Below are 27,219 nucleotides of genomic sequence, written 5' to 3'. Positions count from 1 at the left end.
AGCTTACATTCTGCTGTTACCTGATGTTTTAAATTTATCACAATACTTACTCAAATTCAACATCCTCTTCTTAGTTTTAATGAAAATTGGCTATCAGCACAGAATTTTAACACTGTTACAGAGTCTGTAGCCATGAAGCTGGACGACAGCACAGACAAAAGTTGAGCCTCTTGACAGAAGGCTCTGTCCTTCTTTGCCGCTCTACCAACCTGAGATTGAATTACTTAATTGACCAAACTGGAGCTCCTCAAGGGGCTGCCTTATCCTTATCAAACTGTGCAGCAGCCTGTAGTATATTTAGATTCTCTGAAAAGAGCAGCAGTAAATTCTTTAGATGTCCACCCATGGGGCAATACCGTGACAGCTTAAGCACCCTTGACAGCTCAACTCGCCGTGTCAGAAAATGTGTAGATCAAAATCAAAGCTTCATGCGGTACAATAAGTGAAACCTGTCGTTCTATCTTATTACAAAGAGAAAGGAGAGTTTACGAAATATGATACATGCTTGAAGAATCTCAAAAACCACTTAGTAGAGTGAACAACCTTTACATAACCACACAATTAAAGCTGTTGAAAATATTGAGATTTAAGAGTAAAAATCACTCATCCCATCATTCACAAATTGAACTGACAGTAAATCTCACTAAATTCCAAAGAGTAATTCTTTAAGGCAACAAATGAATAGAGAGAAAAAAGAATCAAGAATGAGAGATTGAAACAGTGTTTTTGTGGTATCAAAGGGCGCTCGAAGGATCCATTTATACCTGAAGACTAATGTGATACAACTCATTTACTCAGTAAAAAATCATAAAGGTTGGAAAATAGCATGTTTGAATAGTCAAATTGTGTGGCCAAATAACCAAGAAAATTTTAGAATTCACGTGCAATTGATTTAAACCATTTTCATCAATATTATTACCATTGATGGATTCAAGAAAATATCTATAAGTTCTAGTATATATAGAAGAAGAGTGTACTTTTCCTGCTTTAGAATTCCACGAGTAGTAAAACCTGTCTAACAAAGCAGCCCTTCACATTTATAAAATCCCAGATAAAGTTAAAGCATTTTTATGAACCAGCAATAAACAAGTCATATTACTGGTGCAATCTACAGTACTTTTGGCCGTTAACGTCCCTCATGTATGTGGAAGATGTGAGCCTGTTGAGTGCTCTCTCCCAGATGAGCAACACATCATGACAACTATCATGAAGCATACATAAATGTACTTTTATGCAATTCCTCTGTGAAAAGAGGAAAGCTAAACTACTGTCATGTCCCTCACAGTTCTGTCTTCAACACTGGACCTGCTGGATCTCAGTGAACCTGGCGACAGGAGGAACAGCAAGGACAGGAAGAGTCCCCTGTCGTCCCGGGGCAACAGCCAAAAGAACAACCCACACAGGAAGAAGACGGATGAGACGGAGTTGATCCAGGTGGAAGTTGAACAGACAGGACCAAGCATGAGAACCCCAGAGAGGGCATCACTAGACTCAGGTAGACTTTTTTAAACTTTGGACTTTTCACAATCTTTTAGAAGCGCCACAAGTATAGACATTGCATTTCTAAAATGTCATTTAAAAGATCATCAACAGCAACACCCTGGTACAGAGTGAAAAAGCTCTTAACAACCCCATACACTGATAGCCTGCATTTAGGTCTGAGTATGAAATGTGTCTGTACCACCAAGAATTGAAAACTGTCAAATAATAAAAGGTGGCATTGAATATTTGGTCAGATTCTTGTTTACTTATTGTTTGATCAGCTCGTTCTTGATTTCAATCAAAATTTGTCCATTTTAGACTATATTTTATTTATGCAAAGTTCTTGTAAAGCTGCTTGTGTTCAGACAAAATATTACATTTGAGAAGTTTGGCTTCTTTTGTTAAATGAAAAAACATTGTTTTGTAGAAAAACATGTTCATATAAAGTTTTTTAATTTTTAAGTTTATTTTTGCATCAGTCCCAAAATTCAGGTATCATCCATGTCGGCACTACCTACCAACATGTACTATGAGCTATGATTCAGTATATTGATACTATAGCATGCATGGTGTTTCCATACAGCATGCAGCAGTGAGTTGGTACAGTGTACAGTGAGGTATTTATGCTGAACAGAAAAACTTGACATTTATTTTTTACCTGATCTGTCCTGTAATGTCATATGCATCTATAACATGAAATCATTTCACACAGTACCCTGCACTGCTTTATCTTGCTATCAACCTTCTCATCCAGTTTCTCAAAAGCCATAACCCCCCCACACACACACACACACCCCAGCAACTCAGACTCCCATCATACCCTGTGGAACTGACCTCGCACATGTTCAAGACAGGCCAAAGACGGATCAAGCCAATTTACTCTAATGAAAGGGATCTTGTAAAAAGATATTAAGAGGAAATGGCCAATTACTTTCGTACTTGCCAGTGGAAAAGGTTAAAGTCTTCAGTGACAACTTATTATGCAGAGTGGGTCAAACTACAGTGTGGTGATTATAACTCTAACATCATTTACCAGCAAAACTTTATGTTCTGTCAGAATTGTTGGCAGATGTTTCTTTGTTTAGACACCCACAGTACTAATAGTCTGCCCGTTTTTAGCTCACTGTTTGTCCTATCAGAAAGATTCCATTAGTGGTTGTGATCCGGTGTTAAAAGGTTAGTTACTTTTTTAAATTAGTGTTATGACAATGACATTGCAAATTTTAAATGTACTTTTTCCTTTTTCACAAAGCTAAAAACAGCATTTGACCAAATTAACAGACAAATGAACTGTCTGGTTAGCTGATATATCAGAGTAATTAATTTATTCATTCAGTTAATTTAATCAAAGGTGAGGGGGTTTCTGATGTGCAACCAACTAACTTAACTTGCCTCTTTTGTCAATTCAGTCTGTTTTATGATTTTATTATTATTTAATTCTTAATTATTTTATTACTTACACCAGTTACCATTGGTTCACCGTTGGATAAATGGGAGGAGCTGAACCCCAACCCTGAGAGGAATGGCAACAGAAAATGGAAGATGGAGAGACAGCGTTCTTCTAAAAATTCATCCAATGAGTTTCTGTGGTAGGTATTGTCCTGACCAGGCATTAATGGGATAGCGACATTTTGTATCAGCCCAGTATCCATAGAAATTACGTCCATGTTGGACAATTGCATGGCTCACAATTTGCATTCTGTACCAATATAGGAAGTAGTGTGCCCTTTACGCAGCAAAGCAGACACTGAGGTCAAGTGTTTGATAAATTTGTAGCGCATCAGACTTTCATTTAGGAGACTGGAGATTGTCACAGACCTGCAATTAATGTTCAATTGTTTTTTCAAGTTGAGTGAAATGTGTCTGTACCATGTAAACCACCTGTCTCTCTTCAACTTTAGGTCCATAGACTGTAAAACCCAATTAGAGCCATCGAATAAGAACTCCTTGGAAACAAATACCAAAGTCGAGCCAGAGTCTGCCCTGACATCTCAAGTAAGTGCTCAGTATGACAGGAGCAGGCTGTAATCATCATTATTGTATGCGCTGTTTGCACTTGAAATCAACATCCTTTTGAAGTAAGAAAGTGACACACATCTCAAACATATTGTTCTGACTGCTGGTTAAGCCGTCATAATAATTTCATGAAATGATTAATTTAATTTGTTTATTTAGCAACGCCACGTTAATGCATGATAATGTAGCCTTAATATTAAAGTTTGTTTCTAATACGACACCCTGTTGTAATTATTTACCCATCATTTTGTCCTAACACTTACAATTCTTCCATTTCAGCTCAACAGGCAGTATATTAGTGGAAGACATGTAAGCCTCCCTATGCATCCTTTCATATAATATTGAAAGACTTCTACATTTGCACCGGAAAAAAAGCATCACACCATCTCATAAAATTTGACTTAAAAGACCAAAAAAAGGAGATTGCATTGAAGCTAAAAGGAACCTTTGAGGAAATCCAGATACTGTTGGCCTTGAGATCGTTCCTTTGTGGTGCTACGAGGTCCAAATGTCAAGCGCTTTCCTCCTGAGTTGATGTCTCTGTCTAGGTCTGCATAAGGGGTCTTGTTTCCAGACCCCATTATTAGATTAATAGCCTATGAATTATTCAGCAGCCTTACTCTGAGCCCATTAGTGTTGATCTCACCAAGCTAGCTAAACATACATCACCTTTTTAGCACTCTGATTAATAATAGATTTTGGATTAAAGATAACCATCCAAGATGGAGGGAAGTTATTGGCAAACAAACACACTAAATTTGTTTTGCTCAGGTGTTACACAGTAGCTGACAGAGATCCTGTAAAGAGTGGTTTTAGTTTCCTACTTGGCAGTTACCATACGCACACACAAACAGAAAACACATGCAAACCAGGGAGACGTGTGTTGCACGAGATTTACATACACTGAACCGACACAAGAAAATTTAAGCCTAAAGGAAAAATCCACCCTCAGATGATCAGTGTTAGATATCATCAGTTTGAAGTGCCCAATACATTCCAGGAATGACCAAGTGTTGTGTATTACTTGTTGTATTCATGACCTCGAGATCAATGTGACATGACAAAATAATCTCAACTCATGGTCCACTAACTAGGTTTTTCTGAGCTTTCAACTGCATCTCACGGTCTTCATCAGCAAATGGAACTGGTGGAAATTTAACTATATTACAATATTTTGATGTACCCAACTGACCGTTCGCTATACTCTGACCCTGAACAGTGACTGTCCAATCCGAACTTAGTAACCGTAAATAGGCACTGCAGGCCTGTCAAACTTTGGATTTTCTCTACATGTTGAAGCAATGTGCATGGAGTTGTAGTACTTTGGATTTACAAGGAATTTAAGGAGTTTGGAGGGTGGTGCACTTTTTTTAGGCTCTCCAAAACTAAAAACACAAACGCAAAAGTGTAAGGAATGGTTTAACTGGTGTGTTTTTCTAACTAATGTAAGCTGCAAACATTAGGCTGCCCTGCTAACTAGCTTAATACCTACAGTAGTATTGTTACTTTCAAGTCCAAGAAGCACATCATTAACCAATTACATAAGTTTGTGGTGTTACAGGTTATGTTAAAAAAAAAAGCCCTGTTCACGACAAACTGTGTAGTATTTCCTCACTGTGTGAAAGCGGGTCATTCATGCTGTTAAAGTTAGCAGCTCTGTCCTGCTCTTTATTGGATTTGGGGAGGTTTACACATATGTTTGCCAAATACATTGATTAGTCATGCTAAAGCCTTTTCTCTTGTAACGTTAAAAGTATAAATATACTGTTTGAAATAAAAACAAATATGTGAGCTAAACAGCCAAACAGGTTTATGTTGAGACAAAACAACACTCTGATCTAACTAGCTCTACACTGCAATACAAGAATAATTCTGTGTCTTTATTTTCCATGTCTTCTAGCTACATGAATCACCAACTGGTCAAGAGTGAAGTGAGCTTGGTGCTGTAAATCAAAGGTGGACAAATGACATACAATACGAACATAAATTACTAACTGATGATCAAGGTAACGCCTCTGATTCAAAACACAACATCAGGCTGCATTGCATTCTGGTCTACTGAGTCTTTGTAGACCCTAGTCTTTGTAGACCAATTGGTGTTGCCGCCTCTTCTACATTGGCTAGAAAGTCTGGAAAGAACCCCTCTTTGTTTTTGAAACACTGGTACCAGAGCCTGAAATCAATGCTGACATTTTCCTGAAATTTACTTCCGGTATTAAACCATAGCTGGACTAGAATCTCGTCGGAATACCAAATCTTGCAAGACTGCAGGGAGATCAAAATAAATAAATACAACCAGAAAGTAACAAAATGGTCAATACCTGTTTTGTAAACAGTGTTAGTGTTTTTGGGTGGATTTTTCCTTTAACAACCCTACTACAGTATACTCTGGTTTCTTCACACAACACAGCAAAGACTATTGTAAATGTGGGGAGATTTTCTTTTAACACTGCATGAATTTTGTTCTTGTAAATAAAAAATATGGTTATCTACAATAAACGGATGAGGCAATTTCTTCTGAGTCAGTTAATGCTGAGTAGTAAGTAACCTCAATTAATCTTGCATAATGGAAGTCTGTAGAGATGGGAATTTATACAGGTACTGGCTGGTCTGACTGCCTAGCAGACCTTTCTGGGGGACGTCACAGACTCTGCACATATGGAGCAGTTGATTCCTCAGTCTTACAAACAGTCATTGCCATTTACAGTAAATCTAGTGCCATATCACATCTGAGCATGAAAGGGTATCTCAAAATCATTTCCCCCTCGCAGTTAAATGTGTAGGTGTATCGTGGAATCGTGTAAACTCTACACCGCACTCTCATAATGCAAAACCACGTGTGCAACTGGTCAATTTTCATTTGCACAGCAGAGCAAGGCTTAATATGCAAGTTTGTAACTGAGAGGCTATCATTTCAGAGTTTGATATTGCATGTGCAGGTGCACAGGAAAGAGAGGAGGTGGGGGTTGAAATTGACAGAGGCTGGATGAGCAGCATTGCATTCAGATGAGGGGTGGGGCGAGATGCTGACAGTAGTGATTCTGCTGGCCTTCCTAAGCATGTCAGAGGCTTTGTTGAGGCAGGGATATTTACTCGTCCTGGAGAAAGCAGAGACGGCTGACCCTGCACACTCCCTGCCTGTCTCTCCCTCTGGCTGATTGTGTGTGTAAGAAATGGTGCGCATATGTGGATGTGTGTGTGTGTGTGTGTGTGTGTGTGTGTGTGTGTGTGTGTGTGTGTGTGTTTAATGGATTTTGTTTGTGCATATATGTATATATTATGAAATGTGTATGTGTGTGTGACAGGCTCGCCTAAGCAAGGAGCAGCGGTGGGGCAGCACCCTCCTGTCCAGACATCAGTCCCTGGAGGAGGAGTTTGAGCGAGCCAAGGCTGCTGTTGAGGTAAGCAGAGTGCTGCTTAGTACACCTCACATCTGTCACCTGTCAACTAAGAGCCATCTCCACCAATGACTTTCAATAAGACCAACAGGAAAGTTTGTAATATTAAACAGCAGAACTTTGTCTGCTCGGTGCACTGTCCTTGTCAGCTTTGTCTGGTGGTTAAAGACCATGTTGGACTGGTGGTTAAAGAAACTGCTTAAAACAAATGACAGGGATCCAAGCCTCTTTATTAGAGAACATCCCTGCTGAACTGTTTTTAAACAAGATACTGAATCCCAGACAGCTCAAAAAGTGTTCTTCTATAGATTACCCCTGACCTTAGCCCTACTTGCTTAAGGAGGCGGCTGTGCACTGCTCTTTAAGTTAACCACACATAAAATGTGTCAACCTAACCACTTAGCCCTTAACTATGAAGCCTTTTCTCTTCTAAAATCAAAACATAGTGTCTGAAAACACTTCAGATAAAGCATAAATCTCACCTTTATCGTTATTTTCCTTACTGGCCACAAGGGGCAGCAAGGAGCCCATTCTGGCCACATTCGAAAACAAACTTGGATAAGTCACACAAAGTTGACATTTGTGTTTTATCGGAGGAGTTTTCAAATAGTATGTTTCAGTTTTACAATGGATAATGGATACTTACTAGTTGGTTTGTAAAATTTATATCCAGTTAATGCCCCCACCACCAAAAATAAGCAGCATACAGCCGCTTCCCTAAGCTCTTCAATGAGAAGTATCCACTTCTTTCTCCTGTAGTGAATGAAACTGTCCCAAGTGGAACTCCCCGGGCCTTTGACCACCCACGACAGATAAAATAAGAATTTCCCTCTGTTGATCACAAAACTAATGTAAGAAATTGGGCATATAGCATATATTTTTCACAATTTTATTTAGTAAAGAACATATTTTCCGCAGTAGAAACTAAAAAACCCAACCCTGCCATTAGGCCTAGTCCTTGACTTTTTGAGAAAGGGATGGAAAAATCCCTTGAGTGCTTGTAGAGATATTAAATATAGAGATGCAATAAAATGAGAATTCTGTGAACTTAAAGCCAAGAAAACATTTTTCAATATCACATTTCCAACATTGCCCATGAAGCCTCATAATTGTTCTAGTAATGTGATTATATCTACCTGAAGCCCTGTGGAGCTGATTTCCATTTGACTTCTTCAGCCCTTTTATCTCTTTGTCAAATGATCACTATTGTGCTTCTTGCAATGTATTCGCCCCTGTGGTGCTAACTGACAATTTAATAGTCCATGCTAAATTTACACACTCAAGGTTCACGAGGTGTTTGACCCAGTAAAATATTCACTTTCAGCTGGCTAACAATAGGAAGGCAAAGAGGTCAGTCATTTTACGGCCAGACATATCAGAAACCACTGGAGATGGCGAAGTTACAGTAATTAGATATGGCTTAGTTCTTTATCTGACTGTGTATTGATACGCTGCATGTGCTGAGAAGTACGCCTCAGGTGATAGGGTTTGCCATAATGACAACATGGAAAATTACTTGAAACCCTCCTACATCTCTCAGAAAGAATAAGCTTTTGTTTGTAGCTCAAAGTACTTTAATCAACTTTCTTTTACTTTTTGCAATAGTTTTGGATACTTTTGTAGGTTTTCTTTCAGCTAAAGATATTTTTGGAAGGTTACATCACATTGGCCCAACAACAGCTACCTGAGTGACTAAAAAAGCAGAGTTCCTGTACTGTACAGTTTAGATAACAGACATAACCAGTTTTTGTTTTTCACTTGCAATAAAACCACTCTACCACTCAATGGACATCCCCCTTCCAAAAAAATGGGAGTGAACCCTGCAGTATTGAGTTACTTCAGCTTTATTCAGGGCTACAGTAGACTGTAGCACACTGAGCTATGTGTAATGGTCAATAAATAATAGAGCAGGGACAGGAAGACGTTGAGAAAGTGAGAGGAGCAGCTGCAGAGGAGTGGACCACCCGCTTGGGGATCCCTCCCCAAAGTTAGCAATGATGTCACATCTTGTATAAGCCATGAGCTGCATCCTCCCAAATGTTTGCTTAGTATACGTCAGCTGGAGGGCAGGTAAGTGATGAGATTCCGAGATGCTCCTGGAAAAGCTTCTGAGCATGGAGCATCGATTGGTAACAGTATCTCACAGCTTCGATTAAGCTGGCCTCCACCCTAAAGGAGCTCTGATGCAAATGTTCAGCCATTTTAGCTTCAGCTGCTAACGTCAAAGCCCAGAATCAGATCATTTCTATTTAAGAAGCTGTGCATATGCATGCACTTGCATACTTATAAAGACATGGAGGTAGAGACGTCTCAGATGGCAGAGAGAACGTTAAATCAGAACACCGCCTTTCCGCCATTTCATTCAATTAGATGAAGCAGCCAATGTAAGAAAATTAGGACCCACTGAGGGAGTAGACAAGGAATTAGGCTCCCAAATATAATCCATTTTACACAGCTGGCACTGATGAGAAACTGTAGGTTTATGTGTAGAAATCATTGAAAAGGGAGGATGAAATGGCAATTGGCCAAGAAAGGGAACTCAGCTTTGAATTAATTTACAAGAGGCTGATAAAGAGATATTTTCTGAGTAGGTAAGTGACTGTCCATGTCACATGAGGATACCGTCAATTACTCTGAGCTGATGATGATGTAATACTTTTATTAAATAGAGAACCACTGGAACAGCTGCAGGGTAAATTGTGACTGTAGGGAACAGTGTTTTGGTGGTGGGGCATGAGAAAGTGCTCCCATGATGGCGATAAAGACAAGATGAAGGTGACTATGTGGCCCCTCGTTTGATTAAAACAGCAGCAGGACAGGTTCACTTTTATCTTGCAGAATATTGGTCTGAGGCAGTTCTGGTTTTGTGAGAGATTGCAGAAGCAGTGCAGTTACCTAGGAGTTAGAAATGCAGGCTTGTGATCAAAAGGTCAGTGGTTTTAATCCACAGACCTGCTGGGAAAATGCGGATGGGGAAAGTAAATGAGTAATGCTTTCACCTCCCTCAACAACTTCCATCAGTGTGCCCTCAAGCAGACTACGAAAATTTACCAGTGCAGCTGCAAACTTTCCAACATAAGAAAGAGGGAGCACAAGGCATCTACCAAAAACCCTGCAAGAGTAAATTCAAATTTTACGTTATTATCTTAAAAAGGAAATTCATTTGGTCAGAGGTGCATAAAGGGGTGAATATAGTACAAGAAGGTAACAATGCAGAAAATACATAAAGTAAAACAATAAAGGCCGTCCATAAAAGGAATATCAGAGAAAAGCTATACCTCGTCCTCTCACTGCGTTGTGTCGTTAATAGATTATGTGAAAGGTTCTTGTTTTAGGGTGCTTTTATACCTATCTTGTTAAGTTAGTTTCAAACGAAGTCTGGTGCATTTGCCCGTTTGGTTCAGTCCATTTAAGCTGGTGGTCTTCCAAACTCTGGTGCAGACCAAACACCTGCACTGAAACCACCTGAACCCGAGAGTCTTGTTGTGTTTTCAAACCTACAATTTGCTTTCTCTGGTTCGAATCAGAATCTGAGGAAGTTCCTATCTGCCCAAATATCAAGATGGTATTTCGTTGCTATTCTGGGGCAGACATCTATTCATTCTCAGGCTAGCTGCTAGCAACTGTTTTTGCTCATCCGCATCCCAGCATGCCATCCAAGCAGACCATGGTCTGCTTGGATGCTTGAGTTAAAACAGAGATGTGTTGTGCTAAGTTGTGTCCTTCACTGTGTATTTTGGCAGTTCCTCATTAAAAAGTAGTAAAACATAGCAACCAACCCCCGTGATATTACGGTAAAAGATGTCTCTTTTTCATCCTTTTATTATATTGTTCGTCACTATTCATAAAATGAGGTTGAGTTGCAGTCTTGAGTAATAATGTAATAATCAGTTATTTCTTCATGAGATTTTTGTGACACCAGAGAACTCAAGTAAGAAGCAGTAAAGTGCAGCATGACTTGCTGGCAGTCAGAATTTGATTTCCCAACTTGGTCACCAAAACTGTCCAATGAATGAGGTTCCTGTCAGTCCATATGACTTTATGCCAACAGCTCTTGATTCGTTTGTAAAAGGCCAGTGTGAACACAAACTGGACCAGAACTGAAAGGCAACAGCGTATCATGTCTTTCCTTGGTCCAGACCAAACAAACCAAACTACAGGTGTGAAACCATTCTTCATTTAGCCCACAATTACCAAACAACAACTCACATCTGAGAAAATTCACAGTTGATTGCAATTTTTGTGGTTATCAGCTGTCATTCCCTGGCCACAGTAGCTCTATGTGTTGTTATCACAGACATACATGTAGTGGGTAAGCACATTGTTTGCCAAAAGGCATTTGTAGCACTTTGTCCCCCTGAAATGTATTTTATTCTTCTCTGATTGACATTATCACGACTCCAGCTTCCTATTTCTGGCTCGCTGACCAAGGACTTGGCCTAAGCAGCAGAGCAGTGGGTGGCTTATTAACATTAAAAGGCCAGGCCAGCCCTGCTCTGGAGATGAGGAGAGCTTTTTTTTTTTGGAGGCTGCTCTGTGTCACTGGTAAATAATGAGACTTTTTGTAATGGAAGCCCCCCTGGGCAAAGTGGATAAGTAAACCCTATTCATGTGCTTGGTCAAGGTTGAGTCTCAAGTTAACACAACTCAAACTGACGTAAACAGATAAGGTTAGAGTCCACTTGAGAAGCACTCACACACATCAAATATTTTTACTGAACATCTTACTACAGTATCTGATTCTGGAGGCAAAGCAGTTGCTCCAGGAATTTAAAATCTTGCTAAAGTAATGGAAATTCCTAACAATTTACCAATTCAACAAAAGGCAGCTGCTTTAATTTATGGGGTCTTAATGTTCATTTCAGCAGAGTACTGAACATTGAGTGAGCGGATCATGAAAAATGTGTCACTTTACTTGCCTGAAATAGCATTTTTGATGGTTGCCAAAAGCTTCAAAGCCTATATTTCCCTTTATACTTTTATTCATGTGCAAAATGGTCTACAGATTTTTATATCAGAGTCATTTGAATGGAGATGTGGCTGTCTGTATTTGTGCAATATCTAAACTCAAGAAAACACAGGATAAAGCTTAATGTTGCCGTTATTATATTATATAATATTGTTTGCTTGGGAACAACTGAACATGTTGCTTTATATGGGTGAACTGTCACCAAATAGGTCTTCTGAGTGCTGTTAATTATGATCATTAATTCTTTATTAATATATCTAATCGTACAGCAAAAGATCCCCGTGTTTTGTTTTGTTTTACAGTCGATTATTATTTTGTTTTCCCAGTAATTTTGTGAAATAAAGTCTGCACCACTCTGTATTTAGGAACATTAGTTTCTGTGTTTAAGCTGACATAGCATGAATAATTAGGTTCTACAAATTACCTTCCTGGCAGTTTACATTTATTTTCAATTAATATATTACCTCAGTCCAGCTGACTAAGAAACACTAATTGGATTCTAGAGGCAAAATATAAATATACCTTTTCTAAAAGTGGATGACACCAACAGCAGAGGGTGTGTGTAACTTCTGTAAGTGCTGCCATGATTATTTATGTTGTCAATAATGTATTCATGAAGTAACTAATCAATCCCCAACCCACCTCCAACCCCTGGTTCATTTCCAAACAGTGGTGACACATTTGTCAGCAGGGAGCACTCTGGATTCAATCTATTTCACGTGACACTTCATCAGAGGTGCTGAAATTAGAGTCCCAGCTACGGGTTCGCTCCAGTGATACACAGGATATAAATTACCTCGCTGTATCTTTGCCTTGTTCCACATAATTAAACTGCCAATGTCAGGTTAAAAAACGCCCTTCACAGCGTTACAAGAAATATGACTACATTTCTTGTAAATTAAATACACATCCGTATCTTTACTCCATTTCAATTCTGCGAGTAATTTGTTGTCACCCGTGGTGCAATTAGGGGGCGGACAAGTTACACACCAGATGGGATTTCACAGCACAAACAATTGACTGTCTATGAGACGCAAATAACGAGATGATGGACTAGGTAACAGTGCAAATACAGGCCCACAACACGATGAGAAATAATGAAAAAATGCTGACTTTATTATATAAATGAGCATAATGTCTGTAGCAAGAGAAACATTTACATAAGCATAAAGCTGAAGATGGCAAGAGGCCAGGAGCAGCGCTAGGCTGTGCACCGATTGTGCCACAGGGCTAACAGTTGGAACTATTGGTCACGTGACTACCCTTCATGTGACGCTTTTTGCCACACACATCCATTACAAAAGAACAGTGGTGGAAATGAACTATGTGCATTTACTCAAGTACTGCACTTACAGTAAGTACAAGTTTGAGGTATTTATACTTGGATGTTTCCATTTTATGTTACTTATATATATTTATATTTCCACCAAAGGGAAATATTGTACTCCACTACATTTACTCAACACCTTTTCTAGTTGCTTTGCAGATTCCAAAACATATGAGCAGTTTAGAAATTATGATGTAATGTTTCAGGTTAAACTACCTAACAGAATATAAAGATTTAGTTTAAAGATAGCTCCACCTTGACAAGCTACATCATGAAAATGTTGCTTCCACTTGAATGAAAGTATACTGCCATCTCAAGGCCCATCCCTCATGGGATTATAAGAAGTCTTACCAAGACATAATTTGGCATGACATTCATGTGTGTGGGAGTTAATAAATATTACCTGCAAGTAAATAAATGAAACATAATTGAAATTTTTACCATCAAAACCAAATAAAACCACTTTGATCATATATGCATTTACAAAAATAAGTACAATGTGAATTCAAGTAAGGCTTTAGCAGAGAACCAACACTGTTTCTACATGTAAACAGTTAGTTAGTTAATTCTTACAACATGTATGATTTTTCCAGCCCCACCTCTGCCTCCCTCCATGATCTCCTCGCCCTTAGGAACTCTTGATAGTGTACTTCCTCACAGAGCCAACAGTGGAGACTCACCTTCAGGCAATTTGTCTGAGAGTCAGCAGCATGCAATTACCAGCCATCTCTCACCATCAGGGGCCACACTATGGCCTCCATGTCAATCACAAGCCTCTAAGATGTGGAGATGAGAAGACCTTTGACACAGACACACATTCTTACATTAGATCTTTCTGACCCTGCTCCCCTCTACTATGGAAGGTTTTAAGGGCCAAAACTAAACATATTAATACAGAATTAATTATATAATAAAATGCTTAAATAAATAAATATGTAATTTAATGCTTAAGTATCACCATAAATAATCACAAAATAAATTACATTAAATATATAAATGTTAAATTTATTTGTGTATTTATTTATTCATTATATATATAAAGAAGTAGATTCAAGTTCAATCACCAATCACAGGGCAGAGTCTGCCCCTGACTTTTGATGGATGAATGAGTAAATGAATTAATATACGAATTAATAAATAAATATACAAATGTGTAAATATATATAAATTAATAAATAAACAAATACATAAATGCATTTTTCATTTACATATTTCATGTCTCATTTTATTTAAGATTTATTTATTTAGCATTGTATTATATAATTGTACATTTATTAAGCATTTAATTAAATAACTATTTATTTATTCATTTATTTAAGCATTTAATTATATAAATATTTATGTATTTATATATTTAGTTTCTGCCCTTAAAACCCTCCATACTCTACAGTGTCACTACACACACACTTACTATATACAGTGCTGTCATGTACTGATGAGTTTCTGGCTATAGAGGTCTCAATAAGTCACATGAGGCTGCGCCGCTGTTTTTTTATCATTATTCTTCCTGGTTTGCTCTGCCTCTGACAGGAAGACAACCAAGAATCATGGACTCAGCCAGGTAGAGAAAAAAGTCAACTGTGGCAACTGGATGAATACAAGTTTTACATGAAAAACAGGCATGACATTAATTGCATCTGTAGTGACAATTCTGTATGCTAGGAGCAAAGGAATAGATAACAAAGAACTGTGTGTATATTTTTACCAAAATAGGTAGAAATGAAAAGGAAAGAAAAAGAAGCTGTATCTCTTATCATGTCATGTAGCTGTGTATCCAAAACTTCCAACTCCACCCCAAGATAACTGAGCAAATATTACTTACTTAATTATTACAGAAATGTACTGCAGGGTCTGTACAGGTCAGTATAACAAAAATAATAATACTCTTTACTGATTATTTATGGCTCAAAAAACTGCTAGAAGTAATCAGTAAAGAGTCTGTGGGAAAAAGCTTCATGTGATACTTTGGTACAATAGCGGCACCCTCAAGAAAAATTTGCAGCTGCAGGCTGTTGTAATTTTTATGACATGATCAGACAATAAACAAGCATCTGCTGTCTGGTGGTCGAAAATCAAGGTGGACTGAAACACGTGCAGAACATTATGAACATTGTTTTTATAGTTTTTGTTTACCATACTACCTTGGATACCGGGTGGCATCAGAAAGAATATACTATCATACATTATAGGTAGGTATGTTAAAGGCTGTGACACTCATGGCCAACCACATTCAATACTTTCATCCTCTTTAAAACACAGGGCTCTCCCCGTCATGATGCACTAACAATTTGGAAAGCCTGTGGAGAGTTTTCCTCAGATGAAGCTTATTTTTGTTGGACATGTTGAAGTTCCTGTGGTCATCATGTTTTCCGTGCATACTAGTTAGTAGTAGTAATCTTTTTTTTTTTTTGCATGTTGCATTTTCTGAATTCAAGTTTAATTCAGTTAGATTTGACTGTTTTACATGCAAAAATAATTGCTGACAATCTTGGAACATAATAGTTGCCTGCTTAATCTTAATATTGTAACATAAACATGATCCTGCTTATCCACAAATAAATTATTTCTGGGAACACCACTATAAAACCTGAATTAATTCATTATTAACCAGAATAACCACATGCCTACCTGTATTGTGATAAAAAAAAATACAGTACAAACTGTAGAATAGGCCAATAAATCATAATGACACCTTTGATGCACAACAGTCTGGTGCTTGTTGCACAAAACTTAACCAGTGGATCTGCCTGTACAGTGCGCAACATAACTCCAATTAGAGACAGCAGATGAAACAGATACCTGATGGTAAAACAGGAGAGATATTGTGTGGTCCTGTTAAATACTTTTAGTTAAATCCCTTGATGCAGCTTTTTGAACACACTGAAGCTGTTTCAACTCCTCTTGGCTAAGGCAGATAAACAGAGTGTTGCACTACTCAAAGTGAGAAGAGATAAAGGCAGCTATAATCCTCTCTATCACTAAAATTCATGATGGTTCTAATTTTAGCATTGCTCCAGAGATGGCTGAACAGGTCTTTAGCATCTCTTTCAAAACTACAGCTTGAGTCTCATCAGACTCCTCAGTTTTTGGAAGCAGACTGGATATGTGTTTACTAAGCAGCAAGAACAGGTTGAATCTGGCTGGAAACATAAAGAGTTTTACCTTAATAGATAACATGGTTAATACTGTTTTAAAAATATGCAACAATGAAAATGTATATTTTAATTTGGCTGGAGTGAGAAGTTAAACGGGGTATCATCTGCAAAACAATTAAAGTAAATTTCATTTTGTGTGATTAAATGGACTAAAAAGAGCACCTACACTGTGATCAGTGAGCCAGAAGATAAATGGTCATCAGCAGAATTTCTTGTCACTTAAGACGAGACCCAGTGTAGGAATTCTGAAATATTCAAGATGTCAAGTTTCATACAATGAGTGCAAATGAGTTTAAATATAAGCAACTTCGTTATATGTGGTTGTGGAATTTGTATCTACATAGAAACAACTTAACCTTTAAATATGAAAGTTTCTTCCACAACACTTATCCTGTGCCACCACAATAAACAATCAAACTCAAGAGGAAAATTTTATGTCTGACTCGTGATTATGTTTCCTGGAGTTGCTCTTCACTCTGCCTTGCCATTTGGTCTGATCTGCATTTCAGACCTAACCTCATTAGTTGAACAAATGACACACACAACCTTCACTTCAATCTAATCGAACACTGGGTTTAAGGTACAACTGAATAATTTCTTTAATGTTCTCAAGTTATGAAATGAGGCAAACTCATCATCCAAACATTACGGTGATTATAACAGTTGTACAGCATGGAGGCTTTTGAGACACTGTCGGCGCTGCTGATTGCAGAAGTGTACAATTTCTGGCAGCAGTTTAATGCAGAAGATGGAAATGTGCACGGTTTTCTTTTTAGCAAGTAATAATCACTTATCTTGACTCATTGACTTCTCTTTACGTTGACGGGTTCTCCATGTTGGTGATCATGGTGCAGTATTAGCATATTATTTAAACACCTTTTTTAAAATCAAGTGTAAATGCTATGTTTCTTTGTAAGGACCCCTATTATTTTTTTTACAAGTAGAACCAGTTCATTTTAGCTATTTGTTATTCATTGGAAGGATGTGGTTACATCCCATTACACTAAGATATCATATTTGGATGTTATGTACATTGCAGGCAACGAAAATAAAGGTTGTGTACCAGAAGATTTGGATTGAGATACATTCAAACCATGCTGGTTGTCGTTGTTTGAAGAAATTAAATGTATCACTAATATAAGCTTGTATCCAATGGGTTCACTCTACAGGCTTTAGTTTCCTGTTGGATAGAAAATGAAAAGATATTCCAGGAGGTGGATTGACATATGTAACTGATGGTTATTCATTCGTGATAGGATATTCGGTCAGCCAACTGAAATGCCAACAAATAACAGTTCAAATATCAAGCTAATAGAGAGGTTAAAGCCTGAATCCAACATTTTGACCACATAAATGTTAAGTCTATTCATATGCATGATTAAAAAGTTTGGTCTTACAGACCAGCATTTTGTGCATTTCCTAACTGGTCATATATGAAAATACAGGACTGTACTTACAAACATAATTGATGTAAACTCGCCTTTAACCGCATCAGAAAACATTAATACTTCACATTTAGTTACTGTTAAGTATAAATTTGCATTTTAAAAGGCCTGCCAATCAATTTGAAAGTAGAAGTAGGTTCTAATCTTGTGTATTGATTTTTCGTGTTGGGGCCATCCATTTGTTTTTGAAGTGCAGATAGTTACTTTATGCTCCGCCTTGACTTGCAAATGTGATGAGTCATCAAAAGTGTGAAGTCCATACATTACAGCAAGCCAATTAGCCGGACAGACGTGACATTTCCAACAGTAGGATGATGGGAAATTACAAGGGCTGTTGTTTTACTGTGCACTAATCACTCCTTCCCTCCTCTCAACCTCCCCACCTTCTCCCCCTCCCCCATCTATCTATCCCCCTTCCACCCACTGTGTCCTGCTCTCTCTCTGACGTCTGTAGTCAGATACCGAGTTCTGGGATAAGATGCAGGCAGAGTGGGAAGAGCTTGCGCGGCGGAACTGGCTGACGGAAAACGAGCAGGCGCAGATTCCCTCCAGTGTCTCTCCGCATGAGAAGGTCACTGTTGTTAAAATGTTACAATCAGCATGTGCAGACATTTGTCTTGATGACACTGATGTAGAGATACAGTACACAGTACTGACAGCCTCTTTAGAGTAAACAATGCATGCCTTTTTAGAGTTATACTGTAAAATGAGTTAGCCAACATTTGAAAAAGAAGTGATATAAAGAATGTTTACGGTACTTTTTTTGATTTCATGTAAATAATACCCCTGATTTATGCAAATCCTCTATATGTAGAGCTCACAGATTACCCCCAAATTAAAGAAATAGTTCAACATTTTGGGAAATACACTTATTCACTTTCTTGCATGGAGTTAGATGAGATCAAGATCAATACCACTATCATTTCTGTATGTTACATATAAAGCTCGAGCCAGGACGTGGTTAGCTTAGCTTGGCATAATTACTGGAGGCAGGGGGAACAGCTAGCCTGGATATCGCTGAAGTTCAAATATATGCCTACCAACACTTCTAAAGCTCACTAAGTAACATGTTATATCTCATTTGATTAATCCATACACAAACAGAGATTTAAAAACAAGTTACTGTCTGTGAGGTTACCAGGCAACCAGTAGAGACTCTAAAAGGTCATTGTAACCCACACAACTCTGTAAATCCACATATCATTTTATCATTTACTTATGTGTTTGGATTAAACAAATGAGATATAACGTGAGTGAATTAGTGAGCTTTAGTGGTGCTAATAGGTGGTTTTGATTGAGAAGATAGCTAGCTGAGATTGCTAGTTGTTATGCTAAGCTAAGCTAATCATCTCCAGGCTCTATTCTCTGTGCATTAAGTATGAAGCTAGAGTGGTATTGATCTTCTCATCTAACTCTGCAAAAAAGTGTCAAACTATTCCTTTAAACCATGTTGTTGGGGGTGGACACTTCTCTATTCACAGGAAGTGAAAATTTGAAACATAAGAGTAAATTACAAGCTGAAAACAGAAGCTGCTGTGGTATCCTTTGATTGAAAGCATTATAGAGCTTTGTGGCCTATACACATGAGCGCTTGCTGTCATTAAGAGCCCAAAATGGGCAGAGTTGCCTGGTACAGTTGTAAAGTTTACCAAGGAATTCAAATCCTTTGGTACCAAAATCACTTTCACAAATTGGTTACTTCTTACTTTAAAGGAATAGAATGATCAGATTTATGTTAAGTACTATTTTAAAATTAATACGCATAGAACATTTTGGAATAGCACGTAATATAGCCTTTATTCTATCCTATGTGTATAGCATCATTGTATGAGATATAAAGGAATGTTTGTGCGTTTCAGAGGACAGAGCATATGTCTAAGCAGTATACTTTACCCATCGCTTGACCTTCTTATATAAGGAAATTATACAAGATCAGACTTCTGGGCTTTCTGATTGAGCCCAGTGCGGAGCTAGTTCTTAAAGAAAAAGCTGTTTCAAAGTCATCACACTCAAAAGCGGTCAACAACACACCAGGGTAATTGCAGTTTGAAAATGCAAAGTTTAACATTTAAAGAGAACAGACAAACTCCGGGGAGCTCAGCCCAGGTTTGATGTGAAGCAGAAAAGATCAATTCCTGCTGCTGGAGCTTTGCTTAACTATACAACTGCACAGGACAGTTGCCCTGGTTTGCATTTGAATATGAAAGAGAGAAACTGACATTGCCACTGTCCCTATTTTTTTCGCTGACAGGGTTACTACTTCCACACAGATAATCCTTATAAGGACTTTCCTAACGCATTTGAAGAGGGACTAAAGAAGTCTCGAGAGGGAGACTTGCCAAACGCTGTGCTTTTGCTGGAAGCAGCTGTCTTGCAGGACCCTCATGATTCAGAGGTGAATACATTTAGTACACACATGCACATACACACGTTAACACACACATTGTATTTTCCTTATTTAACCAGGCAATTTAACAGTGGTGATATTTGTATTTACAGCTGGGGGTGTATTTTCGAAGCACGGAAGCACATTTATAGTACAGATGGCCAATAAAACTGCAGTTCTGCACCGGTCAACCCGACTGGAGCAGTTCTTCAGCGCAAACTTAAGGCTAAATCCAACCCTTATAACTCCACCTCATGTTGAGAGAAGCTAAAGAGAAAGAATGCCTCACTGACCACAGGCTGTGTGAAGCAGATTTAGTAGGCAGCACCCACAGGCTAGATGCTGATTGCCTGTAGAGGGCAAAGGATTTTTTTTTTCTTGTGAAAATAGTTGTTTACTGTTTCAAAAATACTCAACTTGTTCATACTCTTGATGAGAATTTCCATTTGCCCAGTGAGCTGTATAATAGCTTATTCTGCAGGTTTTTCTCCTTTTTCTATTCTCCCCATTTCAAAAGAAGTGACCTCTTTGCAGGCTGAAAGAGCAAAGCCTTCATACAAAGTACTTTCGAATATACAGAAATGTGCCAGTTATTCCAAGGAGAGGATTATCCCGCGGTGTATGGAACTAATACGATTCCAAAATTCCTCCTAGGGCGCTTAGTGGCTTATTGCCCCACTGTGAAGACCTCTGAATCATTCAGAAATAATTTTGACCCTCATTTCTAAGAGTGGAACAAAAAAGCATCTACAGAGATTAGCTTTAGAACAGGTTATTAAGTGTGCCCTTACAGACACAAAATACAGAGGGGTAATCTCATAATCTCACATTTTGGATTTGAGGTTGTCTGCCCTCTTGTGCTGATCAAGGGTACTTTCCATTTTTGTCTCCCTGCTGGCACAAAGATCAACCACAGTGCCTCCCATGCGGTCACATTCAAGGTTTACTGTGCAACAACTCAACAGACATTTAGTCTTTTCCTCTATTAGTTGATTGACAAAAGAGTAAAAGTTTATTGGCAACTATTTTGATGATCATTTAATAATTTCAGCCATGTTTCAAGCAAAAATGCTATGGGCTATGGGAAAGTGATTTTTTGTTTTCTGGCATTTTCTGACAAAACAATTCATCAATTAACTGAACACTACTGATAATTAAAGTAATCAATGCAGCTCCAATGATATCCATTATCTGGTTCACTTAACATACTTTGTTCTTTCCAATAAATGTAGGGCTGCAACTAATGATTATTTTTGTTTTCATCAATTAATCTGACGATTAATTCGTTTTGTCTATAAAATGTAGGAAAACAGTGAAAGATGCCTACCACAATTTCCCAGAGGCCAAGGTGATGTCTTCAATGTGTTGTTTTGTTTGACCAACAGTCTGAAACCCAAATATTTTCAGTGTAAAAATGACAAACAATCCATTATCAAAATATAGCCTGATTCATTTTCTGTTGACCAACTAATCAAGTAAGCTTCAGCTCTAAATAAATGATAAGCCCTCCACTAAATTATCACTTCAATTTTTAAAGATATAAAGCAGTGTGTCAGCAAGTAATCTCCAATAGCTTCATTGAATAATATATGGCTTTAATTGAGTATCTGAGAGTATCTAAGGACAACCCTTCAAGCTTAACACTTTGCCAATTTTTAATCATAACTGCATGTGTCCTTGTTTGACCTCATGAAGGTTTTACATTCTATGGTGTTCTGAATGTTTAAATGCATGGTAGCTCCTCTGCGTTGTTGTGTCTGAAACATTGGCATCATTCGCTCTTTGCTAGATCCCACTCATTGTGTCTGACAGACATTGTTGAGCCACTGTAACGGTGTTTCAGCCCATGGAGAATAACCAGCTATACAGTCCAGGTTTCCACCCCGCTGTTTACTGTTACCTGCATTTTGTTTCCCTGCAGGCTTGGCAAGTGTTGGGGACCACCCAGGCTGAAAATGAGAACGAGCAGTCTGCGATCGTCTCCCTCCAGAGGTAAGGAGAAACAACTGCATAAAATTCCCATTTAATCAAAAATCGCTCTCAGACTTGGGGGAGCTGTCGGCTGTTACTGCTCGGGGACACCATATGTTTGCACAAGTGGGACTCCGTGGAAATGTCATGTTAAAAGATGAAGCCCAGCACATGAAATTTGAGAGGTTTTAATGAACTTTTTGGCAGCTGGCTATTCAGCAAGAGAACTCAAAATTCTGATGTAAAGATTTGTTATATTTAAAGTCCAAAGAAGAATAGCATCACCATTTTACTTTACAGTTTTACTTTACCAACCAGCGATTGGAGGGAAACGTTCTGCGATTTTTAATCTTAAAATAGAGACACCCCACATGGATGGTGATTACACCACAGAGCCAGGGTATGAACAGTCCTCAATAGAAGGTGGCCCACTTTACTTCATAACACTGCACCTATCTGGAAGTGTGAACACTGACATGTCAACTGAAAACACAAGAGACAGCCATTCAGGAAAAAACATCCTTCCCTTTTTAACATAGACGGTCCATTCTGTGAAATAAAAATAAACAAATAAAAACATTTAATGTGAATAATATATTTTTTAGTTCCTGCAGGAATCTCACTTAGTCCAATAGACTTGTGCATATTCTGAAACACCATTCAGATCTCAGGTAGCTTGCAAGGTGTACATTTTAGTTTGTTTATTATGTAATAGCCCCATCTGTGAGGGGAGTGTTTTGGTATGAAGTGAGATTAGATGTTTACCTGGCATTAGTCCTGTTGTTGCTACACTGGCAACACTTCAGTTGGCAAGCAAGCACCGTATTATGCTGTTCAGTTTTTATCTTAAATAACGCCACATAGAATTTGACCACAAAAAAAAATCATATGGAAAATAAACATTGTCTAATGTCTATATAATGTATATTTTTTAACATATACAAAGGACTTTTGCTTAGTTTTACCTTATTCTGTCTATTTTACGCTTCATTTTTGATGCTCAAAACATAGGAGCTCTGTCTCCAAAACACATCCTTGTAAGTTTACAGTGGATTTGAAAGTTTCTGTAATCTTCACCTACAGCACATCACAGTGGGGGACTGAAATAATTTGGTTTGACTGAGATTATGAGGGTTTTAAGGAAGTTGGCGCATCAGTTGTAGCAAATCTGGCTTGAAAAATATCTTGATGAAAGCTAAATCTTGTTTTGGCCTCTCCCGCCAGTCTCTTAACTAATCCATGTTGTTCATCAAACACAGTGCTGCTCTTCTCCCCTTTTCAATTACAAAGGCCAGGGTAGATCTTAGTGGTAGTTGTACAAATGATATAACCAGTGATATAACTTTAGCACTCAGTACAAACACACTTTCCATCTCTAGCTCTGGGACAATCACCAAGGGCTTTTTTTTTTCCTAAATGTAAACCTAAATGCAAATCATTGACCCCTGCTGCTGAGGGCAGCATGCAAACCTAGCCCTCTGCAGCAGAGGCAGAGCAGGAGAGGTGCAGCTCATCCATCCGGACCCAGAAATCATTAGCCTCCGCCTGATGTTCCCTTGCTTTGGCCCGTCCCAATTAATGCCTGTCAAATCTAGATTTCCCTTTGAAGTGCACACTTTACACCATTTCTTCTCTCCCATGCCTGGGTCCTGTCTCCATCCAGGTGTTTGGAGCTCCACCCAAACAACCTCCCAGCCCTCATGGCTCTGGCAGTGAGCCTGACCAACACTGGTATGCGCCATGATGCCTGCGAGGCCCTGCTCCGCTGGCTACGACACAATCCAAAGTACAAGCACCTGCTGAAGGGCAAGACCCACCTGATGGGATCGCCAAACTCCCAACACAGGATGTCTCATGCTCTCAACATGGGCAGACATGAAAGGTGGAGTATTAAGGCTGAATAGGCAGACGGTTCAACAATATTTTAGTCCTGATAAAAACAAAGAAAGGAGCATTAAGCTGTATTTTGTAAACTGCAAGCAACAGGGTTGCTCAGATAGAAGAACATTTTTTAACTATATTTATCTTTTGCAAAAATGCTTTTTTACCTGCAATGTCCAGTGTCCAAACAGTTGTACACATCTGGAAGTCATCTATCATTGGCCACTGGGCAAAAGCCACTGCAACAATTGGGAGTTAAGTGCCCTGCTCAAAGTTTGTTGTTGAGGAAGTAGACGGTATTCCATTATTTTAACTCTATATTTTGCCTGGATCAGATTATTGTGGGCAACTAACGATTATTTTTATTATCCTGTCGTGCAAGTTTTATTATCCTGTCGTGCAAGTTACTTGTCCCCCGCAGGTCTGAAACAATAGGTGATGAAATAGCCATCAAAAGTATCAAAGAGAAAATATTCAATAATCTGTAGCAGTTACGTGAAGATGCAGGACCCATCTAAGAGCTTTAAACTGACAACTGAATTTCAGCGTTATCTAACAGCTCACAGTAATTGAGTAGCTGACAAACATATATACTGTATATCATGTGCTACATGCACACTCAAAAACAAGATCTTTAACAGCCGTTTCAGACTCATTTGTTTTACTTAAACTACTATTACTCTGTCAGGGAGAGCACAAACTTATTTCAAGGTCTCTCAACCACAGCTGGTATTGGTGTAGTTTCACTGGCGAGACGGCATACATGGAGCTGCGTGTATTCATTTTGTCAAACCACTCTCACTACTGTGGAAGGCAGACCGTCTGTGTTATCTTAATCCAGAAAAATGGAGGTTGTTAGGTATATCAGATTGAAAAGGCCTAATTCTGCTCCCAAGGTAAAGCAGCACTTTATCAAATCATTAATCGTCTAGTCAATGTGAAGAGATACAGGTACATCCCAATTACTGTGGTCTCCCCTTTAATCCATGCAATATCATCCTTTTCATTTCTGCAGTTTATTCCATCCCTATCTCCTTACACTCTTCTCTGCAGTTCTCCCTCCTTTTTTCTCACTCCTCTAACTTTCCATTACTCTCCCTCCCTTTGTTATGACAGGCCCAGTGGAAACTAAGATATAACATAAAGGGCAATCCTTATCGTTACCCAAAAGCTACGGACCAAATGAACACCGAGGCAGAAGTAGCTGTCTAGCTGTCATTTGTTACATTTTTCACTTTAGTGGTTCTCTAGCAGAGGGGGGCAAGCATAACAGGGGATAACAGTGTTTAATGGAACTTAAGCTGGATGAATCTGAACAATGTGAGAACAATAAAGGAGGAGCGATTTGATGCAAGACTTTCAAGATTTAGGTTACCAACATTTATTATTCTGCTTGTACAATTCCTCCCTGCAATATTAAAAAGTGACCCGCTGACCAAATAGCACATCCATATCTGGTTCATTAGACCTGTTTTTATTGAAGCTCTGCTAACTCGTTGACAAATACAAAAGCATCCCGCTGGTTTCGCAGCGGAAAGCTTTTAATGTGAAGCCACAACAGCAGGAAAGGTTTGGTCTGCATTAGTAGTAAACACAGCTCCAATACAGCTGAAAGCAATCAGTAAACAGTAAAATAAGGCAGATATCTGAAAGTACAAACAGGAACACAGGAGTAAATTAAACCACAGAGATTCAGGTAGAAGCTACAAAAGTACTGAGAGCTGAGACTTTTAAAAGCTTTCTCTCTAGTCTCCAGCGCAGGCACACGAGTTTATCTGCTGAGGGGAGGAGACCGTCACAGGTCGGCCGTGGTCGATCCTGCTACCAAGCAGGAGCACAGCAGTCCGGCTTGGAGCAGCTATCCCCTGCTGTGTGAGGCTGTAGTGGAAATGTATGTCATCACGGCTTGACTTGGCATGGCTAAAGCGGACTGACCCGGGCCCATGGAAAAACTCTATATGTATACAGTAACTCATGACAAACATGGGTGAAGAGAAACATGGAATTAATAATGTTTATTATGTTATTTTAAATTTGTCTCGTTTGGTTAATGGTTGAAAAAAATTTAATCAGGGGGTGTCTTAGTGGCCTGTGGGTTAAAGTGCTGACCATGAACCGCAACGTCCCCAGTTCACGTTTGGTTATGGACCCTTGCTGCATGTCGTTCCCCATCTCTCTCTTTCTTTCTTTCTCCCCCCTCATTTCCTGTTATCGCTTTGTTGTTAGCTATCCAATTAAGATATAAAATGCCCCAAAAATGTATTTTGAGAACCGCTGCTTGGCCAGAACAAACAAAACAATGTGAACAAACAAACTTACTAATCAACATAAAATAAATACAAAAATATTTCATTAGTTACTCATTTCATTAACTTGTGAAAAAAGGGTAGAAAACTACAAGACTTCCCATCACTATACTAAGCAATTTTTTCTGTCACCTGGCCCATCTTTTATTCATCTCTCTCTGCATTTTTCTTTGCTTTTATTTCTCTTTCCTTTTTCCCTCACTTTATCTCTCCTTTACCCTCCTGTTAATCTCTCTCTCTCGCTTTTTAAAATCTAAAAATAAAAGTTGACATGCAGTACAGTCCACATAATAGCTCTGCGATCTTAAGACTGCTCACTCAGCAGCCTTAAGTCACACTAAGCTCGGTGTGTGTGTGTGTGTGTGTGTGTGTGTGTGTGTGTGTGTGTGTGTGTGTGTGTGTGTGTCCACAGCTCCCTGCAACCCGAGGTCAAGGAGCTCTTCCTGGAAGCAGTTCAGCACAACTCTGATTGCATCGACCCAGATTTGCAGACGGGCCTCGGGGTGCTCTACAACGTCAGCGGAGAGTTCAATAAAGCCGTGGAGGCCTTCAATACGGCCCTGTCAGTGCGGCCTGAGGTAGGAACTCCACACACACACGGAAACATGCAGATTAGACAGAGTGGCGCTGTATTCGTACAAACACTTATCAGAGGCAGAGATGCTCTGCAGGCACAAATAATCTCAGTCGATTCAAGCCTCAGTGGGAGGAGCAATGGAAGAAAAAACTGCAAATTACCTAAATTGTAAATGTAAAAGGCAAAAAAGAAAATCTACATCTTAAATCAAAATGGAAACAGAGAAACACATTGTTTTTTTAATCACCATTTTTTCACTTTTTGTCATCACTTTCTGTCATCACTTGGAACAAGCATACAGTATAC

The 27,219-nt window shown here is 38.7% G+C and overlaps 1 protein-coding gene across 3 annotated transcripts in view; it reads left to right on the top strand.

Moving 5' to 3' along the window:
* The window catches only part of pex5la (peroxisomal biogenesis factor 5-like a), a 100,070-nt gene that overhangs the window by 60,886 nt on the left and 11,965 nt on the right, over positions 1-27,219 (top strand). For 2 of the 3 annotated variants that reach the window (XM_044200079.1, XM_044200082.1), the window contains 10 exons: positions 1,286-1,495; positions 2,948-3,071; positions 3,384-3,477; positions 3,778-3,807; positions 6,804-6,899; positions 18,247-18,363; positions 20,044-20,187; positions 22,100-22,170; positions 23,813-24,031; positions 26,749-26,914. In XM_044200079.1, the coding sequence (XP_044056014.1) occupies positions 1,286-1,495; positions 2,948-3,071; positions 3,384-3,477; positions 3,778-3,807; positions 6,804-6,899; positions 18,247-18,363; positions 20,044-20,187; positions 22,100-22,170; positions 23,813-24,031; positions 26,749-26,914 (1,271 nt within the window). The remainder of the gene's footprint in view (positions 1-1,285; positions 1,496-2,947; positions 3,072-3,383; positions 3,478-3,777; positions 3,808-6,803; positions 6,900-18,246; positions 18,364-20,043; positions 20,188-22,099; positions 22,171-23,812; positions 24,032-26,748; positions 26,915-27,219) is intronic. The other variant, XM_044200080.1, reaches the window with a different exon arrangement.

The sequence above is a fragment of the Siniperca chuatsi genome, linkage group LG6 (genome assembly GCF_020085105.1).
Source record: "Siniperca chuatsi isolate FFG_IHB_CAS linkage group LG6, ASM2008510v1, whole genome shotgun sequence".
Lineage (NCBI taxonomy): Eukaryota > Metazoa > Chordata > Actinopteri > Centrarchiformes > Sinipercidae > Siniperca > Siniperca chuatsi.
Note: the sequence above shows the minus strand (reverse complement) of the source record. Positions and strands in the feature narration are given on the sequence as shown.